The following is a 16,221-nucleotide window of genomic DNA, read 5'->3' as shown; positions in this document are numbered from 1 at the left end:
GTTTGAATGCAGCCCTCTTCATGGCCCAGACCCTAGAGATATTCTTCCTCCTCGGCGTCGTCTGCAGCCGTCAACTTCTCCTTCAAATGTTTGAAAAGGGTTTGCGCAAACAAGGGCGGCACCGCATTGCCGATTTGTTTCAGCTTCTCCGACATGGATCCAGCAAAGACGAATGTTGGAGGAAAGGTTTGCAGACTTGCATATTCGCGGATGTTGAATCTTCGCAGACCACTCGGGTGGTAGTGATGGGACTTGACCGATGTCATGATGGTTTTGCACAGCTCAGTCCCCGCGTATGGAGGTTTTGGTGCCCGCATAAAAGGCCTCTCTTTCTGGTGGCTTGCGTTTGCAGGAATCGAGTTGATGGCGCTGTTGATGGATGGAATTGGTTTAAGACCTGGTCCGTCGCCGTGGGTAGGTCGAACGAAAGCAGGAAGTTGCTCGCCTGGCCTGTGCCGTTTTGATTAGCGAATCGGGAAACATGATACCTCAAGAAAAGGTGAGTGAATTCTTCTCTGCTTACCCCGATGCAATTATGATTGTTCGGTTCCTTGTCTGCGGCACGCCGAACTTTGCCAGTTCCACAGCTTTCCACTGGACGCTGTACCCCTTTTCGATGAACCAAGAGATGAGGTCACGAAAATATTTCCTCTTGTCAATATCCGTGAGGCTCTTTGCCTCCTCCAACGTCGCGACGCGAGGCTTGCAGACATCCAACAAGTCGCCGACTTTGGAGAACGCATTCATATTTTCCCTGTTAGCCTCTTCATTTGGACTTCGGTTTGCACCGCAGAAAGGCTGGCAGGGAGGGCTCATATGCAAGAAGTCGACCTTGAAGCCATCCTCTGAAGCGCACGCAATCTTGATGAAGTCGGAGATATCGTTTAGCATGACCTGCGTGCCGGTACACTCAAAGTTATTTCTGTAAGTCGCAATTGCTGTCAGGTCGAAGTCGACACCGAATTTGAACTTCAGGCCTGCCTCGAGAGCACCAGACGAAGTGCCGCCTGCACCGCAAAAGGCGTCTCCAAATGTGTATCTCCTACTTTTCGAGTGTCCCTTTCCACGCCATTGCCGGCGCACCTCTCCATTCGATATCTGGAACTCGATTTGCCGACCGTCCGGGGCGATCAAGACACCATTGTCTGCCTGGCTTGAGTGTAGGTGTTCGATCCTGCCCGTGAGAGGTGGACCAGTTGGAACTCTCCCATCAATTCTCACGTTGCAGTCGGCGCTCTTATAACGACAAAAGTAGAATGGTACGTCATTGAACGGTACGTTATTGTCGCTTCCTAAGTGTCTCCTAACGTGGTCTCGGTAGTTTAAGTCCCCGTACCGTTGACTGGTGAAGATGATTGTACATTTCCTGATCACTTGGGAGACCTTCGCCGTTGACATGGTGGATTGAACACTCAAGTTCTCGTCGATCTTAACGAGCTGTACTAGCTCAAACGGCCGCTCGGGCATCAACAGCTCCCAGTGATTCTGATGCAAGAGTCTGTATCCTTTGATCAAGGGGCCGCCCTCGACAAAGGGAAGATATTCGTCGATTCGCATAAAGGAATGGTCCGCCAACTCGACATCGCACCCGCGATGAAATCCCACCGGCCCATCGAACAATTGCCAAGCCTGGTTGATGTGGACGTCCCTTCGTGGTTTCTGGTTCCATGGTTTTGGAACCTGTCGACTTCCCGTGATAACGAGCTCCTCATCGTTGTCATTGTTGTTGTTGTCGTCGTCATCGCCCAAGACAATGACGTCCTTGTCGTATAGTTCAGGGAGGTGATCTCGATAATAGGGATGAAAACGCCCCGGGGGCGAGTTCGTTCCAGGCGGGCGCGCCTGCGCCTTGAGCAGACCGATCGGGGCTTGCAGGGCTTCCATACCATTATATGGAAGCATCTTGTCCTATTCCTTGCCCTGATGTCAGTGTTGTTGCTGTCTTTCCTGACGAGGTTTTTCTTTACCAAGACGAGAGAAACAAGACAAGACTGGATGGAATGGCGAATCAGGTGGATTGAGCGAATGTGAGATCTTGCGGAGAGTGAGGGAAGATATGACAGAAAGAAGAGAAAGGAGAAGCAGAAGACGAAGAGGACGAAAGCTTCTCTCTCTGTGAGAAGACCAGTACTCGCCTGAATTGAATAAGAAGGGGGAGATGAAAGAATGAACAAGGAGGTGAGGGATCAAGAGAAAGGGCGTCTGAAGACAGTGCCTAAGAAGAGTGTCTGAAGAGAGCATCTGAAGAGAGCGTCTGAAGAGAGCGTCTGAGGAGAGCTTCTGAAGAGAGCGAAAGGGAAGCGATTGAATGCAGGCACAGCAAGTTCGAACGTTGAATATTAAATGGCACACGCAGACCTAGGAGACTAAAAATCCGCCGAGAGGGAGCACGGCGACCAAACCAGCAGTTCTGAATGCGGTCCACTGGGCGCGACTCTTCACTTTCCCTCTTTACCCTGCCTCTTTGTAGAGGTCTCGGTTGGTTTTGAACATTATCAAAGCCCGCGTGAGTTGTTCAGCTCCTCCCATGGTTCAAACAAACACGTCTTCGGGAACATGATTGAGACAACGGTGTTTGTCAGTGTGCAACATGGTTTGCTTTGTCTCAAGGCATACGTGGTAGAGACACAGAGAGGGAGAGAGAAGACCAGATTGCAAAACACTCTGTTCAGACGCCGTCATCGTTCCTCAACTCCGTTCTGTTTGATATGATTATGGTTGAGGTCTACTCCCAAGCTGAAGGTTAATTCATGCTGAGGTCACGTGCGAGGCTCGAACGAAAAGGGGGGTGTTTTCCCCCTTCTTCGCCCTTCATGTTTGAAGAATGCTGAAACCACCACAGCTACCGACGTTGTGAGAATGGGATTGGACAGATCGAGAGAGTCAGGAAGCACGAACTGTGTCGCGGGCAAGTCTGAAGAAGAGATCTGAAACACGTCTTGGTGTCCATAAAGAAAAAGAGACACACGCAGACTCATTGTTCTTTGTTTGCCTTTCAAGGTCATGCAAGTTGGAGACTGCTATCTCACCTCCCACAGTCTTGTCGGGCCTTTTGTGGAAGTGCTGCAGTTTCTTTGAGAGTTAAATATCGTGCCTTGCTGGGCCTGACCAGATCGCCGGCTCTCAGGGAGGTATTGAGAGTCTCTCGCTTCTTTTGCGGCAAACAACCCTGGTGCATTTTGGGCGGTTTATCTGCGGAAAAGGGCTAATACGAAGCAGATAATAGTCGGGCTCATGCGGACTTTCAAACCCCTTTTAGATGTGGCCGTGGATTATACAAGCACAGGGGTCTTCAAAGTTTCGTGGATATGTTGCCATACCTCCTGGATCATAACCAACCCCCCACTTGAGTATCTTTCAAACAACTCCTGCAGCGACGGACGCTCCATCTGGCACCACAAAAGGTGTCTACAAAGCGATATACTTGATGCGAAGTTCCATTTACTCTTGGAATCTACTTCTGTCAAGGCATTTCAAAACAATCTTGTACTGCTTTGGCAGCGAGCTTGTTTGCAATAACGGGAAATTCGGACGGACCGCTTCATTCTGCACATCTTTGCCGCACGAGGCGTCGCTGTCCACATGGATAGAATAAGGCTCATTGGCAACAGCAGGAGAATCATCACCAGACGAGGAGCCATTACGCATTGTTGACTATGGACACTTCATATCTAAGAGAGTCATTTTTCTCTACAATTTCACAGCCTGTTGTTGCACCCTGTGTGACCCTGTCAACCCTGTCAAGCCCTGTGTAGCCTCGGATCCAAAAGTTGACCGAAGATTATCCGAGGTTCTCGGCTCACCTTCTGTCTATGGACGTGCCGGCAACTGGCGGGGCTTCGTCTTTCATGAAAAACGAGTTCACACACCAACTGCGCCAACCACTGACTACAGAATGCGGCAAAATGCCATGCATGCATCGCTCGCTAACCAAATCTCGCCGCTGACCAGAAAAAAAAAAAACATGCCCGTCCCCAGCATGAAGCAGGATTTTTCCCTTTCAGAAGGCTCAGCATGTCGTCTCTTCGCCCGTCTCAATTAGGGAGGACTTCGCTCCAAGTTGGCATCTCCTGCACCCTCTGGACTCACTTCATCCTGAGATCCGCTCTTGCTCGGACCGAAGCGACGAACTAGAACTACAACTACTAGTCCTCGATTCTTCCCGACCATAAAATCCTGACTCGTGTGCTATCTTTCCTCAACCCTTCTGATCCTGCCAGTGTGTCGATTGTCATGTCATTCTAGGTATGTCAGAGCCTTTCCACCCCCCCGCCACGACTGCAGGATGATCCCATTTTGTATATTTTATTAGATGTTAGACTTCATATCTGTTTTTGCTGAAAACTCTCGGGTCTGATTATGGCAGCATTTGGCGCCTTTGAACGGCAAGAACTCGGCATGAACATCTTTGCAGGCTAACCTTTTTCTTAGAATTGTATAGACCTCTGGTCAAAATGTGCGGCATCCTTGCTTTAATTCTTGCCAACACTTCCTCTTCCGCCGCTGCCGTCGACCTCCATGAAGCCCTCTACCTCCTTCAACATCGCGGCCAAGATGCCTGTGGAATCGCGACCTGTGCGACCGGCGGGAGGATATACCAGTGTAAGGGGAATGGCATGGCAGCGAAAGTGTTTCACGATGGTGCAAGAGTAGTGGATCTCCCTGGTTTCATGGGCTTGGGCCACTTGAGATACCCCACAGCAGGGAGCAGTGCGAACGCCGAGGCCCAACCATTCTATGTAAACAGTCCCTATGGGATCTGTCTGGCGCATAACGGCAACCTGATCAATGCGCCCGAATTGAAACAGCATCTCGATTTGGCGGCGCACAGACACATCAACACCGACAGCGACAGCGAACTCATGCTCAATGTGTTTGCCGATGAACTCAATGAGACTGGGAAAGCCCGTGTCAACGAGGATGATGTGTTTGCGGCCCTCAGCAGGATGTATGAGAGATGCAAGGGTGGCTGGGCTTGCACGGCCATGATCGCAGGTTATGGTCTCATTGGGTTTCGAGACGCGTTTGGCATCCGTCCTCTTGTCCTTGGATCCCGGCAATCGGCCGACGGTCCGGGCAAAGATTACATGATGGCGTCGGAATCAGTTGCCCTGGCCCAACTTGGCTTCGACATCATACGGGACATTCTGCCTGGGGAGGCCGTTATCATTCAGAAAGGTCACGAGCCGCATTTCCGGCAAGTGCAGCAACGCAAAGAATACGCGCCTGATATCTTTGAGTATGTCTATTTTGCCCGTCCCGATTCAGTCATGGATGGAATCAGCGTCCACCGGAGCCGGCAGCATATGGGCTTGCGGCTTGCAGCACACGTCAAAAGGGTGCTCAGTCCTCAAGACCTGGAAGACATTGATGTGGTCATTCCCATTCCAGAGACATCTGTCACTTCAGCGTCTGTGGTGGCCAAAGCGCTGGACAAGGAATACTGCCAAGGCTTTGTGAAGAACCGATACGTCTTCCGAACCTTCATCATGCCGGAGCAGAAGGCCCGGCAAAAAGGGGTGAGACGGAAACTGAATGCAATGGCGATGGAGTTCAAGGACCGCAATGTTCTTTTAGTGGATGACAGTATCGTACGAGGCACGACCAGCCGAGAGATTGTAACGATGGCTCGAGAAGCGGGAGCAAAGAAGGTGCACTTCGCGAGCTGCGCCCCTCCGATCACTCATGCACACATATACGGTATCGACTTGGCGTCGCCGTTTGAGCTGGTTGCACACAACTATCAGGGGGCTGATGCCATTGCAAAACACATTGGGGCCGACAGTGTGATTTATCAAACTTTGGAGGACTTGAAGGCAGCATGTGTTGACGCAGCTCGAGAAGCACAAGCGCGTGATGCCCCGACCAATTTCGAGGTCGGCGTGTTCTGCGGGACATACATCACACCTGTCGACGACGACTACTTTGAACACTTGGAGCGAATTAGAGGGCAAACGCGGAAGCTGAAGGTCATTGACGAAGCCCGACGGGCGGTTGCCCAAGGAGTTGCAGGTGAACACCAAATCCAGCTTGCCACAAACGGCGCAGTGGTGACCAAGAACGGCAAGGTGGTCCCTGCAGTCAATGGCGTTTTACACGAGCAGTCGATTCAGACGGACGTTCCGGGCTCGCACCGTGGTTCTGCGACATCCCTGGGTTTCGAGGAGGAAAGCCCGACCGTGCGAGACCGCATGGACATCGCTTTGCACAATTTGGGAGATTTCCCCCGAAATGAGTGAACTTCAGCGGGCCGGCACAGCAAAAGGTGGCATTGGTCTGCGTTTATTAACATGTTTTCCTGAAGCACATAGAGGGGCGGCGGTTTGTCCAAGACCGGGCGAGGGACTCGTCCATTGCAATTGATCAGGAGGCACGCGGAGAATACCTTTTCTTTACTTCATTTACGCCTTCCAGGTCTTCTGGGGGAAGATGCAGATGCCGCTGCCACTGGTCGCGCACCCGATGCTCTTTCCCACTGACCAGGAGCCATGCTGCGATCAAGTCCGTTCAGCACAAGATCGCCTCTTCTGCATCTTCCATTCTCTTCCCATGCGGCACGCTCTGAACCCTTGCAGTCACCTTGGGCTTTTTGGACCTTTTGACTTGTTCATTTGAGTGAGACTGTCTTCATCACCACGTCGCCATCATGCATCTACTTTTCCTTTTGCTCAATGCCATTTTCAGCAGGGTTTGTGCTCAGCTCTACACCCCGACTAGCACCAACGATGACGGCGACGTTACCCAGCCAGGGCCATGTCCCGGATTCTTACCATCCTTTCCTGACTTCGAATTCCCCCATCTGATGATTCCAATCTCCTCTAGCAACCCTGGCACTGCCTTTCCCAACACCGACACCCCATACATCACCGCTGCCGACATCGAAATGATCTTCAACTTTGACATCCCCATGTCTCGCAAGGGGCAGACGTGCAATGTGGAATTCCTCTTGCCGAACAAGACCGAATTGAGCACATCTTCGTTTGAACTGGCCGGCATCAATGGGACATACGTTTTCTCCCTGTCCATGCTTGGTGTAGGGGCAGTGGAGGGGAATACTACGTACAACAATCAGCCCCTTCAAGCCAACCCGCATGGGCTACCAAAGACCATACACATGCAGCCGGGACATGCATATGAGATTGGCAGCACTATTTGCGTTCCGGGCAGGATTAGCATGACGATGAGCAGCCCTGACAGCAGTTTGACATGGTTTCAAGACTGGAATCAATGTGCTATTGGGCTGTTCATCACCTATTCACTATGAAGATGAACGACACTGGCTAAGAGCACAGAGATTGCACAGTGCTGGGAGGTTCGCAGGATCCCCAGCCTTGTGGCTAGCGAGAGAACATGGGGCGAGTTATGGGAGAACATGTGTTAAGGTTTGGACGGGTATCTTAGCGAAGACCAGCCATCTGCATTCATGGATTCCTGGGTTGCATGAACTGAGGGTGACGGTGGTGACGGAGGAGGCTGGGTGGTGCAAGGGCTAGTGGCACCAGTGAGCTTTGATTAAGCATGACTTGCTCGGTACTCAGAACCCAGTGCACGCCAGTACTACTGTACCTATAAGTACGGTACTGGGTATGGAGGAGCCGGTGGGGGCCTCGCTGGGGCCAGGGAGCCTATTCAGGTGCCTAATCAGGTGGTGTTGGTGTCATTAGCAGGGAGCTTGGAGGGGCAGACGCCCAGCATGCTGCATGCTGCGGGTTGCCCACCACCACTGTTACCAGTGCGCAGTGTGGAACAACTCATCCATCGCCTCTCGTCCCAATGTATCTCTTGTCTCAGCAGCAATCAATGAAGCTCACTATTACATCTACCTACCGTCCCCTGCCTCCTTTTACCACGCTCGCTCTCTTTCCCTACCCATCGAATTGCCGTCTCAGCATCCATCCCGAGCCTGGTCGCTCCCATTCCCAACTCGAGTCGATGGAAATCTCGCTACAAGATCGCATTTCGAGACGCAGGCGACCTTGCCAAACACTCGACACGCGGATAGCCAACAAGCGCCGACTGCAAGCCTTGTATACCATGTCATCCTGAGTGCTGTCCGACCTCTCTTCTCAAAAACACCTCCCCGTCGACATCCCAACCATGTCGCGACCACCTGCCGCTCGCTCCTCGGTCGCATCTGGCCTTGCGCCTCCACCACCCCCAGTCCATCCCGCCAGTGCACATGGCTCAGCCCTCTTTGCACCTCCTCCCCTCTCTGCTGCACCCACAAACCTGAGTCGCCCACAATCCCGCTTAGAACCTCCTCCCCTAGGTGCCACAATGGGCCCCATGCCTGGCACCCTTGAACGGCCTATCCACGGCCCCAAAAAGCGCCTGATCGTGACCTGCGACGGAACCTGGCTCGACGCCGACAACGGCCTGGTAAACGGCCATAAGCAACCTCCATCCAATGTCTCGCGCATAGGCTGGGCCATCAAAGACACATCGCGCGACGGAATCCCTCAAATCGTGAACTACCAAGCAGGTGTGGGAACGATGGGAGGTCCTGCCTCGCGCGTAGTTGGAGGAGCTACAGGCCTAGGGTTGAAGGAAAATATGCGTATGTCGTATACATATCTGGCTGTGAACTGGCGTCCCGGTGATGAGATATTCCTCATGGGGTTTTCCCGCGGCGCATTCACGGCGCGATCGCTGGGCGGCATGGTTGGCGCATTGGGGCTGCTCACGCGTAGCGGACTGCCCTTTTTCAACGAGATCTTCGAGGACTGGGAACACCGCGCCGACGACCACTACGTCTCGCAGTTTCCTGACATCCCTTTCCCCGAGAAAGGGAAATTTGACGACCGATACGTGCAGGAATTGGCGAGGCGCGGATTGACGACGTTGAACGTCCCGATCAAGGCCATTTGCTGCTGGGACACGGTCGGTGCTCTCGGTATTCCTCGCGTGCCATGGCTCGAGAGTCTGAGGCTCCAGGCGCGTGGCATGCATGCATACGAATTCTACGACACGACATTACATCCATGTATTGAGAACGCGTTCCAGGCATTGGCGCTGGATGAACGAAGAGCTCCCTTCACTCCGGCACTGTGGGAGAAGCGGGACAACCACACCACGAACCTCGTCCAGTGCTGGTTTCCGGGAGTGCACAGTAATGTTGGTGGAGGCTACGACGACCAGGAGCTGGCGGACATCACGTTGGCGTGGATGATTTCGAAACTCGAGCCGTTCCTGGACTTCAGACCAAATTCGCTGATGGGACTGTGGGAGGAAAATCGCGCTTACTACAAGCAGACGAGACAGAGGACGAGGTGGTGGAGTTTTGGCGAGATATTGGAGACTGTCAAGGGCCTTTACGCGTTGACGGGAGCGAGAACGCGGACGCCCGGGAATTACTTCCGCACGGACCCTGACACGGGACGGCCCACCAGCAAGCGATTACGAGGGACGAACGAGTTCATCCACGCTTCTGTGCGCGCGAGGCTGGGATTGCAGGGCCCCGGGGTGCAAGACCGCGGCAACTACGATCCACCCGCTCTACGGGACTGGACTTTTGACGTGGAATTCGTCGGACCAGGGCACGGCGGTAATCAGGATGGATTGATGGTGATGTGGAACAACCACGGCCGCTCGTCGAGGCGGAGGGGAGAGAAAGGCGGGCAGGAGAGGATACCGGAAGAGAAGCTGTCCGAGACGGAATTGGTGCTTCTGAAGCAGAGTCCCCGCGTCTATGACTATGTCATGCAGCTACGGCCGGCCGGTGGACCGGGCGGAAAGAGGAGGTCTCGAAGACAACAGGGGCAAAACGGCGCGCCGAATGGACCATACCCGGGAGGCGTCGGGACGCCGCAGCCACCGCCTGGATCTTTTGTCGGAGGCCCGCCGCCGCGTCCTCCATCAATGGCAGGTGGGATGAACGGGAGACGCAGCGGGAGGTCCCTGAACATGAACGCCAACGCCGACGCCTCGCCGCCCGACGACAGCGATGACGAAAGCCCGGAGCAGCGCGACAGGGAGAGAGAGCGGCGGCACCGGAGGCGACGCGAGAGCGGCGGAGACCCAGCAGACCGAGACCGCCACAGTAGACGCCGGCGGAGCCGCAGGTATGAAGACGACGAGTAGTGAAATTGAGGATTGAGCACGAACCCCCCTCTCCCCTCCCCCTGCACTCTTTTGTTTCCGATTTCCTTTTTCCGTTTTTGGGCGAATGTCGGTTCAAGGGCAAAGAGAGAAGGAGAGCGGTAACACGGAGTGCATGAGATGGTGTCTTGTCCGTTCCGCACCACGCAATGGATTGGGATGGAGTTTGTTTGTTTGTTTGTTTGTTGTTAGCGGGCCGTGTCGACTTGATGTGTGATCGGGATGAGAATTGATAGTGATGATGATACCCAGCTGACAGATGGCATACTGCGTACATATTCTACGGCATGGAGCGTTGCATGGTAGTTCAAGCAAAGATCGGGTTGAAGATCGAGATCGGGTTCAATTCCATGGCAATACTATACGGCAGATGGAAGGCACTGCAGAGGACAGAGGACAGAGGACAGTTACATAGCTAATTCATCTGTCATTCGAATTCGAAGCGGCGAGAATCTCTCTGCTTACAGCTTGCAGCATGAAACTTGCATGAGAGCTCACCATGTATCGCGCGCGCCGCCTTGATCTGCGACTGCGAGAGATCCTCACCTATTGGAATCCGTCTGTCATTTCTAGATACACACACTCGCAATCGCCAATATGCTTGCTGAACCACAAGGCTGATTATCGCTGTTCATCTAATGGCCTTGCTGGTGTGCTCGACACGTGTGGCCAACCGACCGACCGACCGACCGACCCGCCCATATCACTCATAACATTTGCACTTCATTTCCACTTGCGCCAAAACACCATATGACCACACCAAAGAAGTAGTCCGGTCCAGTCGTATCAACTCACGCCACCAATGCTGGATGGAGGGTATTCGAAGGGGAAAAGGATCATGATCCGAGGTTTGCAGTAACATCCTCCTCGTCGAACCCTGCCAAACCGCCATCATCGTAATCATCAAACGCCAAGCCGGCATCGCGACATCTAGACTGCCACTTGCTAGCATCGGCCCAAGCAGCTCGTGCAGACTCCTTCATCCGATCAAGGCGACTGGTGAGTTCTTTGATGGTGATCTCAAATGTGGCGCGCTCGTTGTCAATTTTGTTCTTCTCGTTCATGAGCTCTTGGATGTACTCATACGTGCGCTGGAGGATCGCGCCCTTGTTCTTCTCGGTGCCGGGGACGATCTTGGCAATGTTTTCAATGCCTTCATTGATGACCTCACGGCGACGGCGTTCCACTAGCAGCATTCACGTCAGCAATACGACTCGGCGTAACATGGTGGTGTAGACATATCATACCTTCTTTGTGGTTGTCCTTGCGCAATTGATGCCACTCTGCACTTCCCACCGCAGGCTTTGGACCGTTGTTGGTAGTGTTGCCACCGCGAGCGTCAGCGAGAGCTTGCGCAGAACTCATGGGATGAGCTGGGACGGTAGGGCTGGCGTCGTCAAAGGTGAAAGGAAGACCCGCCCCCCCATCATTTGGATGGGGTGGTTCAGGATAGGAGGACGGATTCACGCCTGGGGCAGCAAGGGCAGCTTGAGCAGTACGAGCGTTATCGTCCACCAGCATTCCTTCACTTTGCAACAATAGACCGAAGGTGGTAGCGTCGTGCTCGCCGTTCGTATTTGGCATTTTAGCCTCACGTCCGATGTCCTGGTCTGCAACTCCCCTCTTGCGCTTGTTGGTGGTATTCCCAGCAGTGGAGGCAACAGATTGATTCGCCATGACAGACTTATTGTGGTGAGAGCGTGCCCGAGATACTGATATCGATCTATTTATTTTCTGACAATCAGGCGCAGACCCGAGAAACCGCGTCTCGCTGGCGAGGAGAGGGCAGCAAGGCGAAGTTCAGGTAGGCGACGAGGTTGAATGTGGAGATGGGACCGCGAGTAACTAGGATCGCAGGGTTAGCCATGGTCAATCAACGTTGCCTGGGTCTTCCAGGGTGAAATAGGTCAAGAAAAAAGAGCGGAAAGGGAATGAGGTAGAGAGATGGTGTGTTGCGACGAGTTGTCACATGAGGATTGCATTTGCGGACTAAGGATGGATGGAGTGGGTAGGATTTGGTGGGTGGTGAAATGGGAACGCGTCCTGGAGTCAGTTGTCTCGCAGCTCGCAGTGAAGCTTCAAGTTGCTCTCACTTTCAGTCGCTGAGCACCAGAACTGAGGGCGAGCCGACTTGGTCGAGACGCGCTGAGATAGCCATCAAAGGTGCGAGATGCGCAGGGGCTCTCGAAGGCCGTCATAACGACATCATCACGATGAAGCTGCGCCCACCCGCAGCGCAGTGCAGATTGGGAAGCGGGACTGGGACTTGTTGAAAGAAGCAGATCAGGTGCCATCAGGTGACTTGAAATTGAACTTACCACTGCTGAGCTGAAATCACAGTCGCAAGACAGTGAACCGCGCTGTTTTTGGAGGCGAATTTGATTTCCGCAAAGAGACGACACGGCCAAAGAGGAGCCGGAGGTTGCGAAGAGGAGAAGAGTTGTGGTTGAGGCAGTAGGAATGAAATCACAGCATTTCAGGTTCAGATGCTCGAGTCTCGTTCTAGAGGAAACAACGACAAGCGACAAGCGGCGCCGTCACGGGGGAAGGAGATGCGGTTCATGTGACACTTTCTCCTTAAAGCAGCGGGATGCCCAGAACCGCCTAGCGCCAGCAAAAGGTTTCTTCCGGGGCTCGGCGGCCTGGGAAAACAGTGCCACGTGATGCCAAACAAATATATTGGTGGTGCTGGGAAAGGCTCTCTATTCCGTCTGACTGTATCTCGTGATGAGGACAATGGGGTAATGGAGGGTCAGCTATGGCCAGCCTCGGAGGGCGATGGAACATTACCTGGTAGTACTGTCCATGTTACACCCCCTCCTCAACACCGTGTCTTCCGCCACCCGGACAGGACAGTCTCTGAACAGTCTCTGAACAGTCTCTTAGGCCTTCTGTCATTCTGACGCCTTTGTCTACAGTATCTGCCCTGTCTTATCTCGGACTCTCCCGGATCTGGCAGCGACAAGAAACAGGATATTATTACAAACATGCCTTCCAAAAAGCGGTCGTCTTTTCGTCCGGCATCTCTTTTGGCCCGACAGCCTCAGGAAAGTGGAAGGGTTCAGGCCTCTGGTACGTCAGTAGCATCGTCGGTAGGAGCCTCCGTCGGTTCCGTGACCTGTTTGAGAGAGACTGAGTAGGCTGGGGGGCTGTCTGTGTCCACCATCAGGACCCCTTCTTGAGCCCTCCCAAGGATATCCCAGATCCTGATCTGTCCATCCTTCGTCATGCCCATCACACAGCTGCTGCCTGCATACCTCACATCTCCAATCCGCGGACTGATGCCTTCCTCGCCTGTCCGGTTAGCGCAAACAACAAACGCCTCGGACTGAGCGCCTTGCGGACCAAATAGAGGAGTAAGCCTGTCAATCCAGTAGTTGAGGGTGTCCTGGTCCAGGACCATCACCTGACTCGACAACTCCTCGGCATTCAGCCTCGTTATCCAAGCCATGCTAATGACAACCACCTTAGCACGAGCCTCGCGCGCGTGATTGCCAAACTCGTATGCCGTCCACGGAGCCTCGAATCGATAAGGGTTAATATCCATGCAGATTCCCGCTGCCGCCTTGATCTGCTGACCCTTGCCGCCAATCGGCAGTACACCCGCCCAAAATCCCTGGCCCGCTTGAGCCCATGTTTCATCTGTGTAGTAGAGGAAGGATTTGCGGTAGTGGGCGACAACGTCCCCTGTAGAGCTGACAAAAACAAGCGAGTTGTAGGCGATTTTGCCTGTTTCCTCTGTGGTGATGTGCCGGTCAAAGATGGTGTTGAAGTTGCCTTCCTCGGCGGCCTCCGGGTATCCTACCGCCACAGTGCATTTCAGTCGTTTGGCGGTGCGGGCCGCCCATCGAGTCGAAGGTCCTGCCGCCGTTGGCTCGAGAAACGGTGCTATGGCTGCTAGCGATGGGTGATTGTACCCTGCCACCACGAGTTAGCCCCCAACAGCGTAGGCTGTGCAGAATCACGACGCCTATCCTTCTGCCAACCGAGGGGGGGGGGTTCCATGACGGCAAACCTCTCCTGGACACTCTCATGCTTTGGAATATGGTGTCTAATTCTGGTGCTTCTGAATGACTCACCGGTGAATGCAAGTTCCGGAAGTACCAGTAAGTCGATGCCGTCCAGAAGACCCTCCCTCTCCTCTCTCATGAGGAGACTTTCCGCTCGACTGAAGTTCGCCGCGACCTCTCCCAGCTTAGGGGAGAATTGTAGCGTCGCGATCTTCATGTTGGCAATAAGGGCAACAACATCTCAACCAAAATGCCCGAAAATTGGAGCACTGGTCACGACAAGGGGCATGCTGTGGCGTAGGCAACGTAGGGTAGCCAATTCCTTATTTTTGTCGGCACGATTAATTCCAACCCCCGGTGAAACTGACGGGAGAGGATGTCAATGTGGAGAGATGTGACCAGCAAGGGAAATCCTTGCGTCAAAAGTAACTGAGAAACGCTACGTAGTAGTTGATGAATCAGAAGTTCGGCTAGGATTGGGGGTCGGTGTGGCTACGGCGGAGTATGGGACCGCCACTTGACAATACAGAGTGGAGGCAAGTGATGCACTGTAAGAGTAAGTCTCTGTAGCTAATGGCTATTCTTCATCCTATCGCACCTATTGCGAGACGGCCCATTTGAAGCATCATAATGCTGATCTGGTATATGTAATGTCCCATTCTTTTCATGAATGAGGCACCAGCCTTGTGCTGCCGCAGGATACACCTCAGGCGGGCTTTGCCCCCTCTTCCTCAGTAGGATTCTCCTTCCTCCGCCTCTCCCTTTCCCGTTTTCTTTCCAATAACCGATTCAGCTTCTTAGCCACATTAAACACACCTCCCGTTCCTGCACCACATGCGGCGCACGAAGGATCTTTTCGGTACCGTTTCAAGGCGCATGCTTCGCAGAAGTAATGGCCGCATTTCGTGACAATCGGGTTGGTATAGGGCTTTTTGCAGATAATGCAGGCAAATGGTATGCTCTCAAGTAGCTTTTCATCATCTTCGTCATCCTCCGTAGATTGACCGTTGCGATTCGCAGATGCCACGGTTTTCCCGGACGGGTTCTTTCCTTTGGTACTGATTTCCCAATCTCGATCAAGTTGCCATCCTTGCTTGTAGTCCTCGCGCGCATGGAGGAACTTACAGTTGTCACCGAACCCACAGAATCCCGTCTGCTTGTAATCCTTACACACATCGGGGGCAAAATCTGTGACGGTGATCGTCCTCACATTAGTGGAGGATTTGATGGGTCCGACCTGTTTCGCGGTACGATCTGGATTTTTCTGGATAAATGACTGATATTTTGCAACACCTTTGTACGTCCCATCGGGAGCCGCTATGTCTGTCTTCCTGGAGGATGATTTCTCAGATTGCTTGTCACCATCTTCGTCGTACCAATTCGACGCTTTGGTGGCGTCGTCCCTGTTCGTTGGAGCGATTATGGGCGTTGCTGAAGATTCGTCGGCTGGCCTCTCGCGAGATGCAGTATTGACCTTTGACGATGCGGTGACACCGGCATTTTTGCGTCTTCGCTTGACTTGTCTTCCCTCCTCGTCTTCAAAGGATGAAAAGCCTGAATCCGAATCGTCGTCTTGTGGAGGAGTCGCGGCTCGCTTTCGGATGGTCGACTTGGTTTTAGGATTTCGCTTTTTGAATGTGACCTGCGGTGTCTCAACCGCAGATTGTGGGTCCTCCATCGTGGTTATATGACGGAAACAAAGGGCTCGGCTTGAACGAGGAGCAACAACCGGCTCAGGCTATAAAGCGCACAAGCACCAGGCGAGGATTCTGGAAGATGCGCGGGCTGCGGCGCAGGCGGTTTCCTCAAGACATTGCTTGCATAAGCCAAGCACTTGATCGACGACGCTAAACTTTATTTCTCCTCGCCACAGTTTCCCTCTGTGGACGACTAAGCTACGTTCTCCGATTCAGTCTCCAATCTGCATTGAGCTGCGCGCATTCTGAAGCCAGCGGGTCGAGACACAAACAATATGCCGCAGATCTCACCCTCGACCCTTCTGTTCTTTTCTACGATGTTATTCAATCTCATGTTGCGTTGAACATATATATCCCTCCACTAGGCGGCCGTCACCTCGCGCCTGGGCCATGGTCGACCATGCAGACCAGGGTCA

The 16,221-nt window shown here is 53.3% G+C and overlaps 7 protein-coding genes across 7 annotated transcripts; 3 read left to right on the top strand and 4 right to left on the bottom strand.

Moving 5' to 3' along the window:
* Positions 1–32: 32 nt before the first annotated feature.
* On the bottom strand, positions 33–1,902 carry A1O5_04955 (uncharacterized protein; the record flags this gene model as incomplete). Its single annotated transcript, XM_007745559.1, has 2 exons — positions 33–450; positions 524–1,902. The coding sequence occupies 2 exons, from the start codon at positions 1,900–1,902 to the stop codon at positions 33–35; spliced, it is 1,797 nt and encodes a 598-aa protein (XP_007743749.1).
* Positions 1,903–4,454: 2,552 nt separating this feature from the next.
* Positions 4,455–6,239, top strand: A1O5_04954 (amidophosphoribosyltransferase; the record flags this gene model as incomplete). Its single annotated transcript, XM_007745558.1, has 1 exon — positions 4,455–6,239. The coding sequence occupies one exon, from the start codon at positions 4,455–4,457 to the stop codon at positions 6,237–6,239; it is 1,785 nt and encodes a 594-aa protein (XP_007743748.1).
* Positions 6,240–6,646: 407 nt separating this feature from the next.
* A1O5_04953 (uncharacterized protein) lies at positions 6,647–7,264 on the top strand (the record flags this gene model as incomplete). The annotated part of the gene is made up of 1 exon (XM_007745557.1): positions 6,647–7,264. The coding sequence occupies one exon, from the start codon at positions 6,647–6,649 to the stop codon at positions 7,262–7,264; it is 618 nt and encodes a 205-aa protein (XP_007743747.1).
* An 833-nt stretch (positions 7,265–8,097) lies between these two features.
* On the top strand, positions 8,098–10,080 carry A1O5_04952 (uncharacterized protein; the record flags this gene model as incomplete). The annotated part of the gene is made up of 1 exon (XM_007745556.1): positions 8,098–10,080. One exon carries the CDS (start codon positions 8,098–8,100, stop codon positions 10,078–10,080), a length of 1,983 nt encoding a protein of 660 aa, XP_007743746.1.
* An 854-nt stretch (positions 10,081–10,934) lies between these two features.
* On the bottom strand, positions 10,935–11,775 carry A1O5_04951 (uncharacterized protein; the record flags this gene model as incomplete). The annotated part of the gene is made up of 2 exons (XM_007745555.1): positions 10,935–11,284; positions 11,346–11,775. 2 exons carry the CDS (start codon positions 11,773–11,775, stop codon positions 10,935–10,937), a joined length of 780 nt encoding a protein of 259 aa, XP_007743745.1.
* A 1,384-nt stretch (positions 11,776–13,159) lies between these two features.
* A1O5_04950 (uncharacterized protein) lies at positions 13,160–14,325 on the bottom strand (the record flags this gene model as incomplete). The annotated part of the gene is made up of 2 exons (XM_007745554.1): positions 13,160–14,016; positions 14,178–14,325. 2 exons carry the CDS (start codon positions 14,323–14,325, stop codon positions 13,160–13,162), a joined length of 1,005 nt encoding a protein of 334 aa, XP_007743744.1.
* Positions 14,326–14,814: 489 nt separating this feature from the next.
* Positions 14,815–15,786, bottom strand: A1O5_04949 (uncharacterized protein; the record flags this gene model as incomplete). Its single annotated transcript, XM_007745553.1, has 1 exon — positions 14,815–15,786. The coding sequence occupies one exon, from the start codon at positions 15,784–15,786 to the stop codon at positions 14,815–14,817; it is 972 nt and encodes a 323-aa protein (XP_007743743.1).
* Between the last annotated feature and the right edge of the window lie 435 nt (positions 15,787–16,221).

Source organism: Cladophialophora psammophila (genome assembly GCF_000585535.1).
Source record: "Cladophialophora psammophila CBS 110553 chromosome Unknown aczJe-supercont1.6, whole genome shotgun sequence".
Classification (NCBI taxonomy): Eukaryota; Fungi; Ascomycota; class Eurotiomycetes; order Chaetothyriales; family Herpotrichiellaceae; genus Cladophialophora; species Cladophialophora psammophila.
Note: the sequence above shows the minus strand (reverse complement) of the source record. Positions and strands in the feature narration are given on the sequence as shown.